The sequence below is a fragment of the Hesperophylax consimilis genome, chromosome 28 (assembly GCF_061612785.1).
Source record: "Hesperophylax consimilis isolate HC1 chromosome 28, BYU_Hcon_1.0, whole genome shotgun sequence".
Lineage (NCBI taxonomy): Eukaryota > Metazoa > Arthropoda > Insecta > Trichoptera > Limnephilidae > Hesperophylax > Hesperophylax consimilis.
This window is the reverse complement of record NC_142863.1, coordinates 17,169,154-17,192,485: the sequence shown is the minus strand read 5'-3', so window position 1 is coordinate 17,192,485 and position 23,332 is coordinate 17,169,154. Positions and strand designations below refer to the sequence as shown.

Sequence of the window (23,332 nt, the reverse complement as noted above, 5' to 3'; positions counted from 1 at the left end):
AATAGTTCCCAGAAATTCACGTTCGATACTTAACCTTTTCACTGCATTCTCTCGTATGTGGGACTCTTTTTGACAATCGTAAATCATTTTTTTAAACTGCTATAACTCTCTTATTTACTTTCCTTTTGCTTATTTTAAAAGGTTCATTAATTCTCCACCACCATCGCTGTTACACCATTATCGTCTTCAAACTATTTTATGTAAACAAATAAGAATATATAGACATAAGACAAAGTTTGGTACTGTATATTATTTGCCTGTATAGAATGTAAATATATAAGAATAATAACATATGTACATTCTAGTATCACATTTCATCAATCAAATGCATTGTACATATGGCTTTGTATTGGTGATCGACGAACCGGTGGATGCAATCTGTTAACCATAAATTGATAATAGTTTGACTAATCTATAGTTAGTAATAAGATAGATTTTTGTAGATATGTATCATATATTTGTACAGCGCCCTTGAGGTGATTTTGCACAAAAACGGTGCTATACAAATCATCCAAACATTATTATTATTAAAGGTTCAAACCATTTTTTGGCTCACTTGTCCGCTAAATTTGTGAAGTATTTACGTAGTACACAGCCGCTAAAATCGAATGCATAAATATATACGAGCATGTAGCTGGAGACAAGTTTTATTCATGCGTACATATAGGCTTTATCTCTTATCCACATTTACTGAAATATCTGTCATAGAACAGGAGGGAAGTAAGGAAAGGAATAAACAAAGTTGTACAACATTTCGAGATAAGCCAAATTTTCACAACATAAAGTACGTAATTATTAATGAATTATTTATCCCAGTAAAGACGGTACAGACGAAACAAAATAACTTTACCTTGAAAATTGGCTGATATCGGAACGTAAAATAAAATTTAAAAAAACTCAATAATTCAATTCATATATATCCACATTGATTTCAATTTATTAGTTTTTTTATAATATACTTAGAGCGATATTTATAAAAATATATTTACAGGTATATTTTTTTCAGTGTTTTCTTTTTATTTATTTATTATTCAATCACTTTTTCATCCGTATGCAACGCAATGATCTTTTTCCATACGTGTAATAAACTAGCCGAAGGAAATTTTAAAGTAGAGATGATGGTTTTCATGCAAATTGTATGGATCCGTCTCATCGATAAGGTTTAGTTTCCCTCGAGATAAAGGGGGTCTTAATTCATTTCTTTGTTTCCTACTTAAACATAAACACTTATTAATATTTTTTAAATGTATTCACGATAAGACTTAATAAAAATAAAAAGAAAATTATTATATTATAAGTAAATTAACAATAACTATATCAAAGTAAACTTAAATGTACATATTTATAGTTGAAAATAACTAATCTTTAAAAAAGACAAACAATTCATGCGTACGAATGGCTTCTAATTTTCTTCATTTAGTCCAGGCAAAACTATGTTTGAAAATATCGTGAATTTTATACAAATATTGTGATTAATTATTTCATCAAATTAGAAACGACATGACCAAAAAATTAATTCACGTCTAATAAACACAGTTTTGAATATTTAAAAAATCCAACAGCACACGAGAAAAAAAAACTTTTAAATAAATTAATTTTAAAAAAATTATTACAATTTTCGTCAGCCGATCGTACACAGTTAAAAAAAATTCAAACCAAAATTGGCAATAAAAAAACAACAAAAAAACTGCACATTCGAAAAAACATAATATTATTTTTTGTCACAATAATAATAATATAGTGGTTGCACTTAGGAATATTTTTTTAAAAAGCAACCGTTAATCTTATCATTATTAAAATTATTTTATACATTTATATTTCACATCAAAATGCGACCGAAGACTATCATTATAATATTATTAATCATTACTAATATTAGTGTAAGCGTAAATTATGGTTTTTTACTTGCGTGTATTATATTTTGTTTTTATAATCTAAACCTAACAGCGGTTCTTAAACATTTCTGTATTGTTACAATGTTTTAGTTTGTCGAAAACAGTTTAAAAAAAAAAAGTGTAGAATTATTATTGCGTCAATGGAAAATGCTTTTGGCATTTTAATTGCGAGGCGACTATAGTCCTTACTGCATAAAGCACGTTCTGAGATATTTTTAGGTAAGATTTTCGATTCTAGTATGTATTTTTCAATTCAAATTTAATTTTCGTTATACCAATAGCTAGATTCGTGTTTTACAATACAATAAAAACACGATTTTAACGAGTCATTGAACATATTTAATGATTTCAAATATGTTTGCATTAATATTGTACAAAATAATAACAGTCAAACAATTCATTGACACTGTAAAGAGTGAGATAGTTTACGAAAAACTTTAACAAAATACATAATTATTATGTAATTGATATGAAAAATCTAGTAAGAAATCTACTACGTATGAAATAAATTTGGATCCACTGGTGTTATTGCTTCATTTATAAATCTTTTTCACTGATAGCTATGACGTCATTTTTGTAAGGTTTATAAAACTTAGTAAACAACATCACAACACCCAGACCTAGCAGAGTCTGAAACATATTATTACGAAAAAAAAAATATGCTGTAAAAAATTTAATCCACAACCTCTGGCTAAAGATTTTTAGTATTTGTTTGAATGCACAAAACACAGCGCTACCAAGGCCATCATTGGACACACAAATGCAAATTAATACATTCTAAGACGGATAGCGACAATAATAGTGAGCATTATCAAGTTGTCAGGTGTCCAATTTTAATTTGTTTTATATTCTCAAGAGACAATTTTGGGTATTTTGTGTTCCTAACGTATTTCTGAGTTTTTATCATCAATTAAGGCGATTTTGAAATAGTGTAAAAGTTAATATTTCAGATTCAGTAGGAAAATTTTATACAAAACGATGTTATTAGATAGGTAACATTATAACTTGCGTAATTAAATTTGAACTTTTCAGTAATTAAGGAACAATGTAATTTGCACTGCTGATTACACCATATCAACTTAAATGTTTCAAATGCAACAGATTTGACAATTTATTCAGAACTCTACATAATATATTTTTTACATTAAGGTTAAACACAACAAACGTTATAATCTACACATTCATAGATGGCGTTAATTTAATTATTTTATTAAAATACACTTTTTGTAAGTTATGCTTTAAAATTTTAAGACAAATTATTTGTCTGCGCCCATACATACATATTATGAATTAATCTATGAAGGCGCATATTATAACGTATGTTACTTTTTCCCTTAATTCCACACAGAAGGTCCTTAAGGGAATTCGAATGCTGTGTGAAGGATTTATCAAATAATTCTGTGGTGTTATATCCTCTCTTCTTTCCCTTATTAGAGTGATGTATAAATGTATAAATGCAGAATTCGAAGCCCGCGCGCAATCAATACTTTATTAAAAAAAAAAACTTTTATAAAAAAAATGAGAAATATTTTTACCAATTACGCGTTTTTTTTTCCTCAAAATGATTTTTTAAAGCCAAATATATCTCACTAAAGAAACCTGTCAAAGTTTTATATTCAGTTTCATTATTTTTTATTTCAGTTATGTTTTAACAAGGCCATTTGACGTTTTAACTCAACAACCGAGTTATTACTCGAAAATATTGAAAAATTAACATCAATAAAAAAAAAATAATAATCTAGGGTAATTTTTTTTTTAACAAAAAAAAACAATTGTTGCTAAAAAAACAATAATATTGAAAAAAATTGGGTGTGAAAAAAAATAGAATAATAAATAAATTACAATTATTATTTCTTTAATTAAATCGATTATATTATCACTGAAAATTCTGTACAAATTATATATCCATATTGTATAACAAGTCACGTTATCCTTTTTGACTAGGTTATCAAGGGGTTACTCATCGTTACTTAGGCCTTATTATTACTAATACGAAAATAATTGTTAAGTACTCAAACTTACAGATAATGTATATCGGATAGAAATGAACTGGTGAACAATCAACCCTAAAAAGCCAATTAAAAAAAAATCGTGGTGCTTGACTTTTGGGAGTTGTGTTATGTTACCTCCTTCTTGGGTCAACGTTTCGTACAGCCTTGTGGTGTCAATCAAGGCAATTGTGTAGTAGAGTATAAAAAAATTTATACTAATTTGTAAAAAAAAAAATTCCGCCAAAAGTCAAACAAAATGATACTATATTGGCTAATACTCATATTGGCCCTGAGAAAATTAATAACATTAATTATTGCAAAAATTCTGCAATTTATGAGCGAAAGAACTGGAGAAGTAAAAAAAAATTCAGTTTCGATTGAATGGTATGCAAACCAAAAAAAAAAAATTAAAAAAGTTTTATTAAAGCAGTATTTGAAAAACATTTTTGACTAATCCTGCTGTTTCATTCGCACAAAAATTTCCTTGAGATATTTTGAAAATACTTTCAAGAAAAAAAAAGGAAAAAAAAATCATATTGAATAATTATTGATTTATATAAAAAAAAATTGTGACAGAAAAATAGCAATATGTATAGAAAAAAAATTGGTAAAATAATATTTTTCATAAATTGCAAACAAGCAAAAAAAAAACAATGAAAATATTTGCAAAAGAAAAGTTGGGTGAATAACGAAACGTTAATGAACCAGAGGTGAAAAGAACATATATTTATGTACGAACTAAAGTTATATTTGAAAACCGTAATAAAACAAAATCAGTCAAAAATATACACAATTGAAATGCAACATTCTGCTTTCAAAGAATTCTCCAATACTCTTATCAATGCCAGCTTTCTTCAGACAATACTATCAAACCCCATTCTTATCTGTAGAATTGGCAGTGACCGGACTGACTAAAACCCCGGTAGTGGTGGTTTTAGGAGCCTCCGTCTTACCGTTACCCACGATGACAGAACCGTTGGGTTCATGCAATTTCTCCGTTTCATTGATAATTTTGTTTTCACCTTGATCTGAAGGAGTTTCGGCTGCGATCGGCGCTTCATTCTCGGCAGCTTCCGGTGACGTGGGAATGATCGGCAGAGATTTAGCTGGTTGTTCTTGTATAATCTTCAGGTCTTCTTTTTGCGAATCTTCTTTGTGTCGCTCCAATGAGATGTCGATTTGTTGAATCGGTATCTGCGGCGGCGGGTCTGCGATCGTCGGTTGTATGGATTGCGTCGACTGGATAGATTGTATGGATTGCATCGATTGTATGGATTGCGATAGCTTGTTGGGATTGGGTTCGATGACCGCCTGTTCTCTGGGCGAAACAATCGGGATGGGTTGGAGTTGCTCCCTTTCCCTCATGGGTGCCGGAGAAGGGATTTTATTACTCTCTAGTTGCTGCTGCTGTTGCTCCGCAGGGTTTATGGGATAGGGCCTCGCTGGTTCCGGCCTCGTGAGATTGTGGATGGAGTGAGGGTTTGACGTGGGACGGGGGTATGGGGAGTGCGGTGATCGCCGAGGTTGCAAGTGGGGGGAATGGGAGGGTTGGTAGGAGTGGGGGGAGATGGCTGCCTGGGGGGAATGGGCAGGGGCGGGGGCAGGCGGGGGATAGGGCAGGTGCCTGGAGGGCGGGTAGTGCTGGGCGGAGTGAGGCATGTGCAGCAGGGGCTGCCTCGGAACCACCAACCCGCCCTGGCCTAGCAGCCCCAAGGGGTGCAGCAGGTGCGGGGGGATTAGAGACATGTGGGAGGGAGATACCCGCTGCGAGTGTGGATGCACAGTCATGGGCAGGCCGTGGGAGAAGAGCGAAGTGGAGGTGGGAGGGAGAAGGTGTGACTGCAGCCCGCCGTGAGCGGCCATGTGTGCCATCATCCTGTCTCTCTCGTCTCGTAAAGATTCCCTCTCCCGCTCTCTAGCCCGGGTCTCTTTTTCCCGCTGTAATCTCTCCTTCTCCCGTTGCTCTCTGATCTCTCTTTCCCGTTCTCTCTCTTTGAGTTCGCGGTCCCTTTGTTCCCTCTCACGCTCTCTTTCTCTTTCCCGTTCCCGTTCTCTCTCTCTCTGCATGGCGAGTTCCTTCTCCCTCTCGCGCATTTCTCTCTCCCTCTCCCTCTGCTGCTGGAGCGCTATTTCCTTTTCTCGCTCTTCTTCTCGAGCTATCCTCGCACGATGCTCTTCCTCCAATTTCATCCTACAACAAAAACAAACATTAATTATTCAATAAAATATCGAGATATTGTGTTTTCATTTCCCTATCAAGCCATTGAGAGAATTAAACAAATTAGCGGTACAAGAATTAACAAACATACAACAAAATATCAGTAATCTAATAGAATGATAAAAGTTGTATCTTACAAAGAGGCAAAAGTAAGAATACGAGTGCTTTGCACCGATTTTCAATATTATCCCCAAGTTGACGTTAATTAAAATTAGATTATCAAAGGGAAGATTGAGGTTATAGACAGAAAAGGGAGTGTTGGGAGAAGTTAGGTTAGGTTGGGTTAGGATAAGCGAGGTTAGGTAGGCAGTATTGGTGTGTTTACCTCTCGTGCATGACGGGGGACATGAGCGGTAGCGGGGGCAGGGGGGCGTACAGGCCAGACATGTGGGCGGGGTGGGGTCCTGGGGCGCCCCCGTAGCCCCCAACGCCGTACCCCAGCGGGGGGCGCAGCACCCTCTCCAGGTACAGTTGCTCTTCGATCCTATGACAACAATAATAGTGTTAATAAGTGCATACATTTTTGAAGGTTGTGAATTTGTCATTGTATTTCATGCAAATTATCTGTTATTTCATGTTCATTGCTTAAACTAACTACACCAAATATGAAGTGGTGATGATAATCATCAAAATAAAACAAAATAAATGAATTTCAACGCAAAATATTGAGAATTGATTTTTTTATATTAACTCCAAACGGGAGGCCGATAGAAGAAAATAATTTCCATCAGGGCCTGTCATCTTTGTAGATGATGTGCGGAGAGCCCTTTTAAGGAAAGGAAGTTCCGGAAAGGAAAAGGTATGAGGGGTGAGTAGGAATCTGGGGGTTGGTGTGTCAAGGAGTGACGGACGTATTAATCCATCTCTCCCACTGCGATGCAAGGCGTTGGGGCCAAGAGTCGGGCTGGAGGTTAAAGGGTCTCTTTACGGCCTCTCCCGGCCCGCCACACAGCTGGTGGGCTGACGCATTCGCTACCAAGATATGGACAAACCTCACCCCATGAACCCGGGCACCCCTGCCAAGTCACCAAACTTAGCAAGCCACTTGGGGTGACCTATGGCCTAGGTGTTGATTATATCTAATGAATGGTTGGTTCCTGGGTATTTTTATCTAATCTCTCGATAAATATATGTATATGATAAAATCGGTAAGTCATGTTCAAAACTAGGGACTCAATAGGCACCCTGTATATTATAATTTATTTATTTATTTTATTAATCTTAAGTTAGCTCACATCTTCGTGTGTGCTAATAGTTTTATAAACATATAAACATGTACATTGTTTGGCAAACATAATCTTTCTTTAAATATTTCAATAAAGTCACAAAAAAAAAGAAACATTAATAATTGAGATAGACATATTTTCTTAATTCATTTTTGAACTTATTAATATTTTCTATCACAGCAATTTCCTTCGGGATTTTGTTATAGAGTTGAACGGCCTGGTACATCAGAGATTTTTGGGTGCTTGTTTTTTTCTTGTTGGCAATCTAATTTGCTTAGAATTTCTCGTCCCGTGTCCGTGTATCTCGTTATTGTAATTTATTTTTCTTTTCAGTTCCTTAGACATCATCCCTAATTTAATTTTATGTATAAAAATAAGTACATTCAAATACACAGTTTGCTTCACCGTCAAAATATTCAGCTCCTTTAACATGTCTCTTATCCGTGTGTATATGTTGCGCTTAAGTATTATTCGCATTGCTTTATTTTGCAGTATTTGCATTTTTTTCATTTTCTCTTTATTGCAGAGAAAAAGAATACTTGAACAGTAATTAAAGTGTGGTGATATAATTGTATTGTATATTATCTGGCATGTTTCTTTATTTACTTTGTTTCTGATTCTACCAAGAAATGATATTTTTTTGCAATTTTTTTAATTGTATAGTCTGCATTTTTTGAGAAGTTCAATTTTGAGTCTATAATAACACCTAGATATTTAATTTCTTCCACTTTTTTTATGATTTCTCCATTTATAGAAACCTTTGGATCCTCATGCCTATTTGTTCTGCCTATATGCATGTATTTTGTCTTATTTACATTTAGTTTTAATTTATTTAGTTTGAGCCATTTTGACAATGTTTCTAAGTCACTATTTATCTTTTTGATTGCTTTCTCATAATTATCTTCTGCAATATAAATTAGTGCGTCGTCTGCAAACAGTCTTATTTTGCAATGTTTTAATATTTTTACCATATCATTTATGTAGAGTATAAACAATATCGGACCCAATACAGATCCTTGCGGTGCACCCAGCTTATTTTCAATCGTATTTGATATATTGTTTCTTATCTTTGTTGTTTGTTGTCTGTTGCTTAAGTAGTTTTTAAACCATTCCAGTTCTTTCCCTTTTATTCCATATTTTTTTAATTTTTTAATAACTCTTTTTCTATCTATTGTTTCAAAAGCTCTCTGAAAATCTAAAAACACCGCAACAATATGCAAGTTTTTATCTATATCTTCCTTCCAATCATCAATTACTAAATTTAACGCTGTTTCACATGAATTATTGTTCCTAAATCCAGGCAAAATTGGGGAATTTTGTAAAACAAAAGCAATGGGCGGAGAAAGGAAGAAGAGAGGAAAGAGCAAGGTAGTGAGAACTTGATTAGTTGTTCGATACGGTCGTATCACAGAGAGCTTAACCTTTCCTTTTGTTAAGTGTATATTTATGAGGAAAGGGGAAACAGTAAGTTTCCTAACCGTCTGCAGCCAGACTTCTAATGGGATTATAGTATATCCCCAAAAAAATTTATGTTGAATAAATTTTCTACAACGATTTAAAAACTGCCATTTTCGATTTGCCGCCAAAACGACGTGTTCATTTTTGTTTGTGAATACGGCATTGTTAACGTCACACCGTCCAATGTCGGTGCCAGATGTCTTATCAGCCAGTAGCGGTTTCTACGTCATAATGATGTTGTAGTCAGTCGGAACCGTCTACAAATCTGTGGTTTTAGACCATTTTTTAAATTAATAAAAATGAAAATAAATTTTTAGAATGATGGTCAGAATCAGAAAAATTAACTTTAAATAATCCGTACATTTTTAACGGTATCCATAGTTTGTGCAAATACCCCATTGGGGTAAGTTGTAAAGCTAAAGATAGTGGGGAAGGAGATGGGGAGGAGGAAGATGGGGAATATCTGGCTATTCAGATCTGGTCACCAAAGACAACTAAAAACCATTTCAAGCAACTTTTCGATTCCGAATGGTGTTCTCTCACCAGGGCAATACTGAGAGTATCTTCCATTTCAGTTATTTCTTTGCTATGGTCCTGCCACGGTAGCTCCATTTTAACCTTATTTTTGTTATATGCAAATGTATGTTTACAATGGAGCTATCAGCAGTGTGCCTGTATGTGTTATAAACAAATGTAAATTGTACTAACCTATACTGCAGAGCAGCGCTGGGATATAGTCCCGGATGGGAGTAAGCGGAGTAAGCCCCGGGGTCCACCAGTCCATAGGCCGAGGCTGCGGGGTGCGTTAGTCTAGAAATACAATAATCCCCACTGTCTAGTTAGCCCCTGCATCAAAACACAATAAAACCCAATCCCGAATCATCTATGGTGGTTGGAACAAGGACTCATTTTTAAATGTTGTAGTTAGGAATAACTTCCCAGTTTGATAAAGCCTTGTAGTTAATAAAACTTGCACCGTCAAAATTAAATGGGTGGAAAAAAGGTATATGTAGCTATAAAAAAAAAAAACAACGATATTTTGCAAAACATGTTTCATCATTCTTTGGCAGATGATAAAAGGCTAATTTATCATTATACAGAGTGTTGTAGTTACGAAAAATTTCAATCGAAATAAAAAGGCAGAAAAAAGGTATTAAAAAAACAATATTTTGCAAAACATTTTTTTAAATTTTTGTCATTATAAATTAACATACATATTTGACAAGAATATACATTATATTGTCAAGATTCATAAATTTTATTGCTACACATTTTAACTTATATTGTTTTTAGAACCTGTATATTATAATAAAATTATTAATGTTTTGCAATAATTTATCATGACCTTTAAACAAAGCATCCATTAAACTCACCCTGATCAAACAATGTCAATGTTATGGTACATATACATTTGCGAACCGAGTCACCAATTAAGGTAAAGGAACATGCGAGCGGGGTTTCGCGCCATTTGCAGTCGCTTTGTTCCGTTCCCTTAATTGATGACTCGGTTGCAAATGTATACGTACCATTACCCAGCAAGCATAATGAAAAATTGATCTTTATTCCCATATGCTCTCAAAATATAAAAGTGATAATCATGCTAAAGGATTTCGGTAGATATAAACCATTATATTTAATACTTATATAAAATTTAATACATGGAGCAACAATTACTTTAATGATTTTCATGGTCAATTGGATTGCTATTTTGGGGTATTATGCCGCATCGCACTTCCTCCTCCTTTAGTCAATGTTTAAGACACGCCTGCAGCGTCCGTCATCAGGGCAGATAGGCTTGTGATGATTGTAGGAGATGGGGAAGAGAAAGGAAGGTGCAGAAGTGACTCAATTTTCCATCCTGAATGGTGGCTATTCACCACTCTACAATGTGTCATAAATATACTATACATGGTGTCTGGAAATTCGTAGTGCAGGTGAGTCGGAATAACTTTACCTGATTTGAGCTTTCGCCTTTGAGTAAATCGAGTCTCAAGTTGTAATTTTTTCAATCAATTTTTTTAAATCATTCACTAGGTGTGTAATATCAGCTGTTTGATGTATTTTTAAATATTTTGAAGGTTAAAAAAACTATTATAAAAAAATTTATTATAATGAAATACGAAAATATATTATATTATATTTTCAATAAAGCGAAATAAGTGATCTTCACAATGAAAGATAATTTTACTGTAAATAAATATACCACAGCTTTAAAAATAGGAAATATTTTTCACTCTCACAAATAAAAAATTTCAAAATAAAATTAATAGATACACATGACGAATCGAGAGTCTAGAATAATATTATGATAATTTATTTCCTTGCCAGGAGAAAAGTAAAAATTTTAGTATTCAAAATATAATAAAACCGGGGCAAGTGCGATGAACTACTAGCAACCCATGTAGCGAATCCACGATGAATTTCTTGGCACATTAAGGGTTAATGGTCACAATCGATAGTGGGGCACCCTAGTGACCCCTCCTAGTGATTTCAACCTTCAGGTAAAAGTTAAAGAAGTGCTAAGAACAATACACTGTTTGTTTGCATCAGGGTGAGTAATGAATTGGTAAACATTGGTCGGCATCAGTTTCTCACCTGTCATCGGGCCTGTACGGCTGGAAGCCGCTGGGCGGAGCCCCGTGCGGCGGTTCTTTGGCGGGCGGGGGCGCAGGCGGAGCGGCGGCGGGCGGGGGCGCCGGCGACAGAGCGGGCTGGGGCTTGTTGCCGCCGCCCGCCCTGTCGCCCGCCCCCTTATCGCTCGCGTCGCCCGCCTCGCCGGGGCCCGCCTGCTTGGCCAGCGAGCGCAGGGCGGCGGCGAAGGAGCGACTGCCGCCGCTCGCGTCCGAACGCTTGGCCACCTTGGCTGGGGGCGCGCCTGCAATCAAGGAAACGAAAGCGGTTAATAACAACATCATTGTAAACATAAGAAACGAAAAGTTTAATGACATTTTTCACACTTGACCTTCAAAGCAAGAGGAAGGTCACCGTCTACATTAGTTTTCGAAAAACTCTGTATACTTGTGGCACGTTCAATAGTGGAAGACACTCCCAGTAATGCCCTAGTAATCATTCAGAAATGTAATGTTGCTTGAAATTACTTTAACCGTATTTGGTGATCAGATCTATGATAATTTATGTCGGTTATCCTTCGACATGCAAAGATGCGAAAGACAACTTCGTTAATCTTGAGGGGTCACTGAGATACCCCACGCATTTATTTATGAAACAAAAAAACACCAACACAATACATTCTAAAACTATATTATAATCCGATACTTAGATGATAGTACTTTCAGAGATTTAGGTTACCCCGTGTGGGCAACCGAAAGGTTAAGCTGTTTTTTGTCAGTCTACTAAAAACAGGAGACAACAATATCTACTATGCTGATATTTGAGGGTGGTTCAGACTCTTAGTATTGCCCTGATGAGAGACAAACATTCAGAATCTCAAAGTTGCTTAAAATTACTGTAGCCATGACGAGAATGCTATAGTCCCATTGGCTCCAGCAGTTGGTACTCTTCACATAAAAACAAATTACTAGCACCCGATTTTTTTTTTACTTTAAAAATATATATACATTTTCAGAAAAATTTCAATTTCGTGGGGCACTGCCAAATTTTTTTTTCATTACAACACAATTACAGGTACAATATCAATACATTCGATTTTTTTAATTTTAGCACAAACAAATCACGTGCCGCCACTGGTAACAAGGAATCACTAAATGCGTCCCACCAATCACAACAAAATTCATGGCGGCTGCACCTGACCAAAAGAAAGAATAAAGACAAAAAAACGGAATAACTGTTAAAATTCGGGCTAAATCGGGTAGTAAAGCTAGTGTTTTATAAAACTACCAGATTCATAAATACTTCACAAAACATTTTCAAAACTTTTGAACAAAAATATGAATACGTCAGAGATGCGAAACGCCTTCTCGAAAATAAAAAACAACAGCAAAAAGCGCAACTGTCAAAAGAGCGAGTTTGCGAAAACCGAGCCCAAAGTTTCAAGTATCTGCTGGCAAACTTCGGGAGAAATCCCCCAGTAGCTAGTTTCTCGGGAAACAGAACAAAGTATGCGGCGTACAGTATGTCAACAAATAGTATAAAAATGCGATCGTTTAAATAGCAACTGTTGTGAAACTAAAATTAATAAAAACTACTTTTTTACAACAAAACAAATAAAATAATAAAATTAACTGTGTTTATACAGCGGAATTATTATTAGTTATTTGTTGCATAAACTTGAAATTTCACATCGAATATCGGAATATTTTAAGGTATTTTAAATGTAGGTACTATAATTTCGTCCTTTTGAAGATGAAGTAAAAAAATCATTTAGAAACTATATAAAAATACCTATTAGATTTCTGTATCGAAAATCAACTTTAATATTTACACATTGGTATATATTAATTTCAAGCATGAAAAAAAAAAAAACAAAAAAAAATTCACAACTCTGAAAAATTTAATAGAACGCGAAATTTACAAAACTCATTCCTTTTATTAGGGGAATCTGAAAGAAAATTGTTACTTCACTTGTTATCTCGTTTATACAATGAAAAATTGTAATAAATTTCCTTACAATTCGCCTAACCTCAAATTTTCTTAACCTCAAATTAATTTGTGATGGTTTTAGTTCCATTTTATTAATGTCCCGTAGTAAGCGTTCAAAGATGGTTTGAAATGGAGATATATAAATACGAATGTATGAGGAAGCGCGCTAATATTAAAAAAACGATAATGATTATGCGAAAATATTTAATAAAACACGACTCGTTTGAAATAGAGCAAAAATCTCTCTACAAAAGCTTTAGTTGCATTTAAAGATCCACTGTGATTTTTTTCATGCCTATAACATATTAAATAACAGAAAAAACGTGTTTTAAATAATTTTCTGAGCTTACTTTGTATATATAATGTATAGATATTATCTTAGAAAATTAATTTATATTTTTTGTTTGGAACTTAAAAAACTTGTTATAAATCGGTAGAAATTGGGTATGCGGGGCTTAAATGTCTATAAATTGTTGACAGACTGTACAGGCGCACAGAACTAAAGACGTGGGTGGTAGTGCTATAGTGCTAATAGCAACACTTCTTGGGGAGGGAGACGCTGCACGAGTGGAAAACCTCGGAAAAGAGCGCTATAAGCCTCAAGCCTCTAGGGGTATTAGAGTAGGGTGGTAGCATCCCTTATGTGTGTGTTTTTTTTTGTTATTAAGTCTGGAAGCGTGTACACTGTACACAGATCAACGTGATGTCTATAGCGGAAATAATAAATAAAATAAAATGTTGATGTATTTATTCGAGATTTTAAAAACCACAAAAAACATCGACTTTTGAGTGTTATGGAGAGCAATGTTGATGATATTTAGTCCAAAACAATATTTTTTTCGAAATTTTTTTTTGTACGAAGATTTTCAGGAAATTTAAGTTGTGTAGTGCGCTGCACCGATTTCCTGAAAATCATCATACAAAACCGAATTTTCGAAAAAAAAAAAGAATTTCGGCTAAAATATCAATAATGCCATTTTTTAATATTAGCACTCTAGTACACCCAAAAGTCACGATCCGCCACTGCTGAAGAGATGAACCGATAGATGTTTTTTTGTGGAAATGTCCGCCAAAGTAAGCTCAGTGTTTCCTTACATCTGGTGAAATTGATCAAATATTTACAAATTCGTGAATAGATTATTATCACGTAATTGTAAAAAGCATTCACTTTGTGGCTCATCATAATTTACAATAAAAACACATAAATTTGTTTTTGACCACTATTGTTTTATTTTCACTCTACCGGTTTCGGAAGAACCCTTCCTTCGTCAGGAGAATATTAAAAACTGAGAATTCCACAGTTTTTAATATTCTCCTGACGAAGGAAGGGTTCTTCCGAAACCGGTAGAGTGAAAATAAAACAATAGTGGTCAAAAACAAATTTATGTGTTTTTATTGTAGATTATTATCAATTTCAATGGCCTATCGAAAGCTCAGTGTATGCACGACCGGGACCTCTGCTACCGGGAAACTGTTATAAACCACGAAGCTACGTCACAGACACAGCAAATCAGTCGTTAACTTGCTCCAGTATGCCCCTCAGCCCGGTGGGGTGGTGGGCTGGCGTCACATATCGATCCGGCGTAGCGCACACTAACGTAATGGTTTCTGTTATGTTGTACTTCGTGGCCGGTAGAGGTATTGCAGGCAGGAGCGAACCGCGGGATTTGTCCCGACGAATGACTGTTAGATGGACGTCAGATACCATCAAGTGGCACTCAAATCGCCATCGGACGAATGTCGAATGACGGATGGATCGCTGTTGGATATAATACTACTATCGGTGATATCGGATCGCCGTCGGATGGATGTCGGGTATAATTCGGCGATATAGAATGATAGACGAATCATAAGTCCGAAAGCTGTTGGATAGCTGGTCGACTGCATGCAATAGTACCATCGCAGCCGGATGACTGTAAGGTGGCAGTCGAATCGCTGTCAGATGGTTAACGGATCCCCTCTTAAATGGATTTCGGATCGCCGATGTGTGGAAGCCGAATTAATGTGATAAGATTGTCTACCTGAGGGAGTATGGCTACTACCCGTGGCTCTATCCTACTGACTTTCTCTTGGGCATGCTCGGTATGAACCATCTACGGGTCAGAGTAAATGTGCATATTGTATCACACTTCTTCAAACCGATTCGTGGATGGTTTGAAAATCCGACTATCAATGAGAGTATTAGTCTCTATGTTCCTGATGGTTATCTCCGTCACCGACAGCATAGACTGTGCCATCTCCCGGCCTGCAGGACTAACTTGCCTGCAGGTCATGCCAGTGGGGAGAGCAGTCTTGCTGTTGAACAGAATTAATTCGGATGTCGACATATTTAGCATCGGTGAAGCTGCCTTTAAAAGTCAAGCTCTATTGATGCTGGTATAGTTGATACGCTTACTTATTATGTAATACCATTTTACTTAAAAACGAATTAAAATGTAATATTGTAATGTTTTTGAAGGAATAAACTAATTGAATTGAAATGATTGAATGATTAATGGATGGCTGTTAGGTGGATATCCGAAGCGGGCGGATTGCAGTCGGGTGAATGTCAGAAGGCCGTCGGATGACTGATCAGGAGAAGGGTTTACAAACATTAGACGAGAAACTCGAGCGGTTTTGAATTACTGTTTACTTTATTGAAACCAATATGGTAAAACAACATTATAAAAACAAAGCAAAAACAGTAATTATTAACCAAATATAAATATAAAAACATGTTGAAAACCACTGGCGCAGACATAAAGCCCTGTTAGGGTGGCTGAAAGGTTTAGAGCGGCTGGAGTGGAGAGGGGGAACATCACAGACGGCCGCTTTCCGCACCGCATCGGTGCCACGGCACTATAATATTGTAGGGAGTTGTTAGTTGGCCCGTGTCAGCGGCACGGTATTATATCATGCTAGGTTATACCTGCTGGACAGATTTAAAAATGACAGCGGTGACATTGACGGATGGACAAGTCTTTTACGGGGAAAATTTGGGTTGGCAGTTATAAGCCATGTCTGTAAGGTTAATCTTTGTAGCTTAATTTATTTTTGGCGGTGGAAAGCGAACCGAACTTACATAATTTTACCATAGAGGTATAGACCTAAATAGTATCTAAAGTTATGAGAGTGTATTTATTATGTGTCAGCTTAGATAAATTTAGACACAAAAAAAATTCATAGCTGTTTGGCTACTTTCAGTTTTCAACGTCATTTCCATCATGAGTTATGGAGTTTTGAAATGACCAGTTAAATCTAAAAAAATGACAAGATGAACACCGTTTGATCCAGACGTAAAAACTTGGATAACGTAGGTCATGAAAATCACTGTCTCACTAAAACGCGCAACCGCTGAGATCTGAAGTTATGAAATTTGCTAAAATTATAAACGTATGTGAAACAAAACAAAAGTGCTAACATCGCGTTGTCCCAGTGAAGACGTCAGATCGGTGTTGGATTACTCGAAACCATATTGCCAATTGACTTTCCCCGCTATCACCCGGGCTGGGGGTAAAGCACTAGGAAGAGTGGTAGAGTGGGTAGTAGTAGAAGGAGGGGAAGAGTCGACATTCTGATCGTATTATTTCTCCCCCAGGACAAACTGTTGAGCGACTTGCGCACTGGCATCCTGAGCTAAGGTCCGATTCACATCGCAGTCATAATTTGAGATTTTTAAGCGCCCCTGAGGTGATGATGTCTCACAAAAGCGGCGCTATACAAATTATCCAAGAAATAAATAAATAGGTCGGATAGAATTTTGACTTCTCAGGAAATATATGTGATTGATAAAAATGACTACAGTGAATAATTTTTGAAAACGGGCCAGATTTGAAGTAAGCCCGACGGCCTTAGAGCTTCAAACGATTCAAAACCAGATGACGTCATAATATTTAGCAACCTCCTCACAATGTTCCGCAATGTCCCTGCGATCGGCGCGAATGACGTCAGGTTCTTAATTTTTCAAAATCTATTTATTCATATGGTACAAAAAGCCACAATCTTAAACTATCTACTATAAACTATGTATAAAAAGAAGAGAATCCCGGGCAGCGTGGCTTTGTTTTTAACACAAATCTACAGTTTTATTCCGAAATTGATGAAAGTTTGCAAACTTGACCATAAAAATTTCTAAAAAAACACCCTCTCTCTCTTTTCCCTCCCCTTAAGAGGAAGCTACAAACCAAAAATGTGTATATTCTTGGTATACCTTACATCGTAGGTAATAGGCACAGACCTATGAATATATAGACTAGAAATTAAAGATGAGGGGTAAAATCAACTGTTGAAGAACGAAGGGGATAAAGCTGACTGTGATTCGTCAATAAATCGATCTGACAGTATATAGGCATCTCGCATTATAATAATACCATTTAGTTCTTAAAAGTAAAATCTGCTTTTGAATGAATATACATTTTTACATGGGAGCGCAAATTACTCGCCACGTTATGAACAAATTTGCGAAGTCCAAATTCGGCAAAATAAATTTCTTCTATTTTCAGAGTCGAATATTTAGTTTATGTATTTAGTTAAGACACTTTTATAAATGTTCATAATTTACTTCCCAGCAACCAACCGGCTTTGTGTTCAGACGTATCTCATTGTTATAGTATATGTTTCTACAACTGATCCATATTATACGATGTGAATATGCTTAAAATAAAGTAAAATAATGCTTATATATGGAATGTAATACGACAATTGGGTTTATACTCTTTTTCACATCTATTTTTACAAGTTTTCATACCACAAGCAACCATTTTGCCGTGTTATTTCGTAAAATGCCTCGACCATAGCTCGACGCTAGTTCGAACAAGAATGATGACGTCACATTCTCAAGATTCACGGGAAGCCATACGCGAGCCCAGCCGGCTCCAATGGAACCGGTATGGGGAGTGGGGAATAATACGCTTTTAATCACTTAGGGCAGGTCTACTAATATTCATATGTCTATGGTAATAGGCATTAAAATTGCTTCACAAACGGAGTCAAGAAACGTTCGATTTCAAGCAGAAAACTGGTTTTTATTTATTTTGTAAATAATTTTATAAGAAAGCAAAAAAGTTAATCAAGTGAAACTGTCACAGATAATCTTAGCTATAATACTGTATTTTTTAAAGTTGTTTCCTTTCCGCGTTCATACATTTATATTGAAAAAAAAATTTTTTGGTAGTTTACTTTTATATTTTTTATTGAGTAATTTATTAATTTTTTATTTTATTTTTATTCTACTCAAGCGAAACGTTAGGAAAACCATCAATTTATCTAAAGCATATTTTTTGGTATTCATAATGTACACCAATTCGTTATACAGATTAATCAAAATAGTGATTTAGCATTAAACTTCGCATTAACGCATTATCTCGGAACTCGAATGAGATATGGAGCCGAATAAAAGTCTATATAATGTACTTTTTTAATGGTAACAATGTGGTATACAGTAATATGTGGTAGTAATGTGGTATACAGTAGTATGTGGTAATAATGTGGTATACAACACGAGACTCGGAACCAACTTGAAGAAACTACACGACCGAGAACAAATGCCGACTTGTACGAATTCACACACAGACTGACTGAACGTTTTTACAAATTACTCCGACTTGGTAAAAATAAAATAATACAAGATATTGGACAATACAATTCTCCGAACGATTTTACCTTTGGTATACACACAGACTACCTATACATATCCTGATGGACTTAGACCATATCTGGTCTGACCCAGATTCAGACGTGGACAAATAAGCAACGAGCAATAGGTATTTCCTAATCTCTCGCCTTCCATCCAAATATATAACGTTTATATATCTATTTGTATAATATTTTATGTATATGTATGTTAATTCTTTATCTTCGCTTGAGTATATATTAATATAAAACAGACATACACACTCACCACACCTAACAACGCAGGACATCATAATTATACTGATGTTACTGAAGGCCGTCCCTGCTTCAAGTTGACAGTCGGCCGTTTCCTTCTGAATAAGGTTTTTTTTAATTATTCCACAGGCAAGTGAGGAGGAATTCCTAAAAATAAAGCGTAGCTGAATTTCCCTCCCAGTTCCATCACAACACAAACAGACACGTATGTAGTACATGACCGAGGTTGGCTGCTGGTGAGCTGATGATGAAGAACACGAGGATCAGAAACATGCAATTTTAGTAGGGTTTTTAGGACCGAGAAAATGCAAGACCTCTAAGTCTACAATAGCCAGGTAAAATTTTAAACACCCATATGAGGTAAAAATTGTGCCTCGCAATGACGCCGTTCTATTTGTATAAAGAACAGTAACTTTAAATTCAGTAAATTTAAATGATCAAAGCGAAGCATTGCGGGTGTACTAATTCTTAATGAAGTTTTAAACAAGTTCAAAATAAGAGGAAAATTACCGTCTGCAACTGATTTAAAAAAAACCTTCGTAAAGCCCGGGCAACGCCGGGGACTTCAGCTAGCATACAATATTCAGAATCAACGTTGGGAGTGATGCATGAAACTGGCAGAGGAAGGAAGCTAGCATACAATATTCAGAATCAACGTTGGCAGTGATGCATGAAACTGGCAGAGGAAGGAAGCTATCATACAATATTCAGAATCAACGTTGGGAGTGATGCATGAAACTGGCAGAGGAAAGAAGCTATCATACAATATTCAGAATCAACGTTGGGAGTGATGCATGAAACTGGCAGAGGAAGGAAGCTAGCATACAATATTCAGAATCAACGTTGGCAGTGATGCATGAAACTGGCAGAGGAAGGAAGCTATCATACAATATTCAGAATCAACGTTGGGAGTGATGCATGAAACTGGCAGAGGAAAGAAGCTAGCATACAATATTCAGAATCAACGTTGGCAGTGATGCATGAAACTGGCAGAGGAAAGAAGCTAGCATACAATATTCAGAATCAACGTTGGCAGTGATGCATGGAACTGGCAGAGGAAAGGAAGACAATATAAATTCCCAAATAGATTCAGATATATGCTGAAAACATGGCTCATAAGTGGAAATACTGTATACTAATCATCACTACCAATCAATAGTTGTTATTGATTAGCATGTATATTTAGTGTTATTTTAGATTATGTGTGCCAATAATAATAATCTGAATATCTTATAAGTAGTAACAATATTATATAGTAATAATATTATGAAAACATATTTACATTGTAATTGAACATGTACATCCTGTTGACAAACTGCTTAATTGTAGTTTAACGGGATAATATTTAATTAAGAACAATAAATAAAATTAAAACATCTGAATATAGTAAGTCGTAACATTTTTTTAAATGCAAAAAACGGGATCCACAGGTCAAGCAATTAATTCTGCCCTAAATCCGGCGGTGTCAGCAGTTGGGGTCTCTCCGGCCGGGTCGCCCGGTCCGCCTGACCCCCGCCCGGTCTCTCTGACCCGGCGTCGGGTCCCTCCGACCCCGTCACTGGGACCCGGACCCGCGGAGAGGTCAAACCGTCGTCTGTTTTGACTCTGATCAATATAACGATATTGCCTACACAGGCCAACAACACAAAAAACTGACTGCAGATACAACAGTCTAACAGACACTTGACGAACGAACATACACAGACAAAGAAACTTAAATCTCTTTGGCCTGTCTGATGCCTAGGACTCTTATGTAAATCAGTTTTCTTTGAAATCGAAATAGACGGTCTCCGTGGTCGAGTGGTAAGAACGGATTATTCGACTGGCAATCCGGAGGTCACGTGTTTTTTTAAAAAAAAAAATTTTATAGTGAATACCTCACAAGAGTCCCAACTGCTCCCGTCTGGAGCCAGTGAGACTATGGCATCCCCAATTGGGGGATGTTGTGAGGCTGAAGGTAAGTGGGGAAGGGGAAGAGGAAGGTGGGGAAGTACCTGGCTATTCAGATCTAGTCACTAAACACGGCTAAAGCCATTTGGAGCAACTTTTCAATTCTGAATGGTGGTCTTACACCAGGGCGATACTGGTAGTATCTTCCACTCTGGAACGTGCCGCAAATATACTATATATTATTTTGATTAATTAATTGTGAAATAACACAAATTAATCAAATAAAATTTATTTGCGCACGCCGGGTTCGAACCCGCGACCTTCGGAATGGCAGTCCAATGCGTTACCACTGGACTATGCCGGCCGTCATTGTTGAAATTCGTGCGCAAGTAAAGTAGTTTATTCGATTAATTTGTGTTATTTAACAATTGATTTATTTCAATTATACATATATTTGATGCACGTTCTACTCTCAGTATCGCCCTGGTGTAATACCAGTTTTAAGGCGACCAGATCTAAATAGGCAGGTACTTCCCCATCTTCCTCTACCCCATCTCCTTCCCATCCTCACTACCTTCAGACTCACAACACACCCTGATAGGAGATGCCAGTCTCACTGACTCCAGATGGTTGGAAGCAGTTGGGACTCTTGAGCGGTATTCACGTAAAACAAATTAAAATGATCAGTTTTCTCTTCAGCGAGTATATTAAATTAGTAACGGATTTAAATCAAGTACCCCGTTATTTTTTATATTTTGAGAAGACGAGATGACTTATGACTGGCAACACGGATGAACAGCTGTTTTGAGTTTGGCTGACAGAATGACACGGGAGGACGATCAGTATTCTGGTGGTGGTGGTTGCGATGAGACGTACGGAAGAAGAGTTCCGCGTGGTTCACGATCGACGCGAACATGTGAGATTTTACATCAAGCACTGATTCCTTGATATTTTCCCTTTAAAATTGGTTTACTATAATGATTACTAAACTGTTACAAATTGTCTACACTGTAGAGTAGTGTTAAAGGTTTTAAATCGACGATACATTTTAATTAACAGCAAGTAAAAGCCGTTCGGTTAAAATTGAACTTGTTAAATATGATTTATCGCATACGTCCCCAGAACAGCCATAAAAATAATTACCATCACACTACTGATCACTGCTCCGCTTCTTGATTCTCGATTGACACGAGCAAACCAATTGACCCCTGGATACGCATGTTAAATGGCCAATAGTCGGTGACGACCCGGGATCAAAAGACCGTATCAATCATGAGGAACAACGTTCAGCAACCAGTGGCGTATGGTTTGTAATAATATCATGTTAATGTCCATGTCCCTGTCCCTGTCCCTGTCCCTGTCCCTGCCCCTGCGGCTGAGAGGACACATTGTAATTTTAACCTCTATTTTAATAAGATAGGTTAACGGAAATATACCATTACTATAAAACATTGTAAAGTTGCTTAAAAAAGCGAGTTTCGGTCGCGGTTTCGGGGAAAAAATAGCCGAAACTTCAGCTAAACCGAAGTAATCATAATTAGTTATTACATTGCTATTGTCTAACATGAAGACCATTAAAAACAAGACTGATTTGTTTAGTATTGTATTGCTATTGTCAAACATGAAGACCGTTAAAAACAAAAACTGATTTGTTTAGTATAATTAGTATTGTATTGCTATTGTCTAACATGAAGACCATTAAAAACAAAAACTGATTTGTTTAGTATAATTAGTATTGTATTGCTATTGTCTAACATGAAGACCATTAAAAACAAGACTGATTTGTTTAGTATTGTATTGCTATTGTCAAACATGAAGACCGTTAAAAACAAAAACTGATTTGTTTAGTATAATTAGTATTGTATTGCTATTGTCTAACATGAAGACCATTAAAAACAAAAACTGATTTGTTTAGTATAATTAGTATTGTATTGCTATTGTCTAACATGAAGACCATTAAAAACAAAAACTGATTTGTTTAGTATAATTAGTATTGTATTGCTATTGTCTAACATGAAGACCATTAAAAACAAAAACTGATTTGTTTAGTATAATTAGTATTGTATTGCTATTGTCTAACATGAAGACCATTAAAAACAAAAACTGATTTGTTTGGTATAATTAGTATTAATTAGTAACGACTGAAATGGAATCTTGGAAATTGAAATTAACCAACTTCCGACGTCCGATCGAGCTGAAACTTGGCAGATATACTCGTTGTGGATCTTC

General features: G+C 35.9%; 1 protein-coding gene across 1 annotated transcript in view; it reads right to left on the bottom strand.

Annotated features, from left to right (window-relative positions):
- Nucleotides 1-23,332, bottom strand: part of px (MAP7 domain-containing protein plexus) — a 240,657-nt gene that overhangs the window by 30,402 nt on the left and 186,923 nt on the right. Inside the window, exons 17-20 of the mRNA XM_089648724.1 lie at nucleotides 11,384-11,663; nucleotides 9,497-9,598; nucleotides 6,430-6,588; nucleotides 4,909-6,077 (exon numbers count right to left, since the gene is read on the bottom strand). Coding sequence (XP_089504850.1) covers nucleotides 4,909-6,077; nucleotides 6,430-6,588; nucleotides 9,497-9,598; nucleotides 11,384-11,663 — 1,710 coding nt within the window. The remainder of the gene's footprint in view (nucleotides 1-4,908; nucleotides 6,078-6,429; nucleotides 6,589-9,496; nucleotides 9,599-11,383; nucleotides 11,664-23,332) is intronic.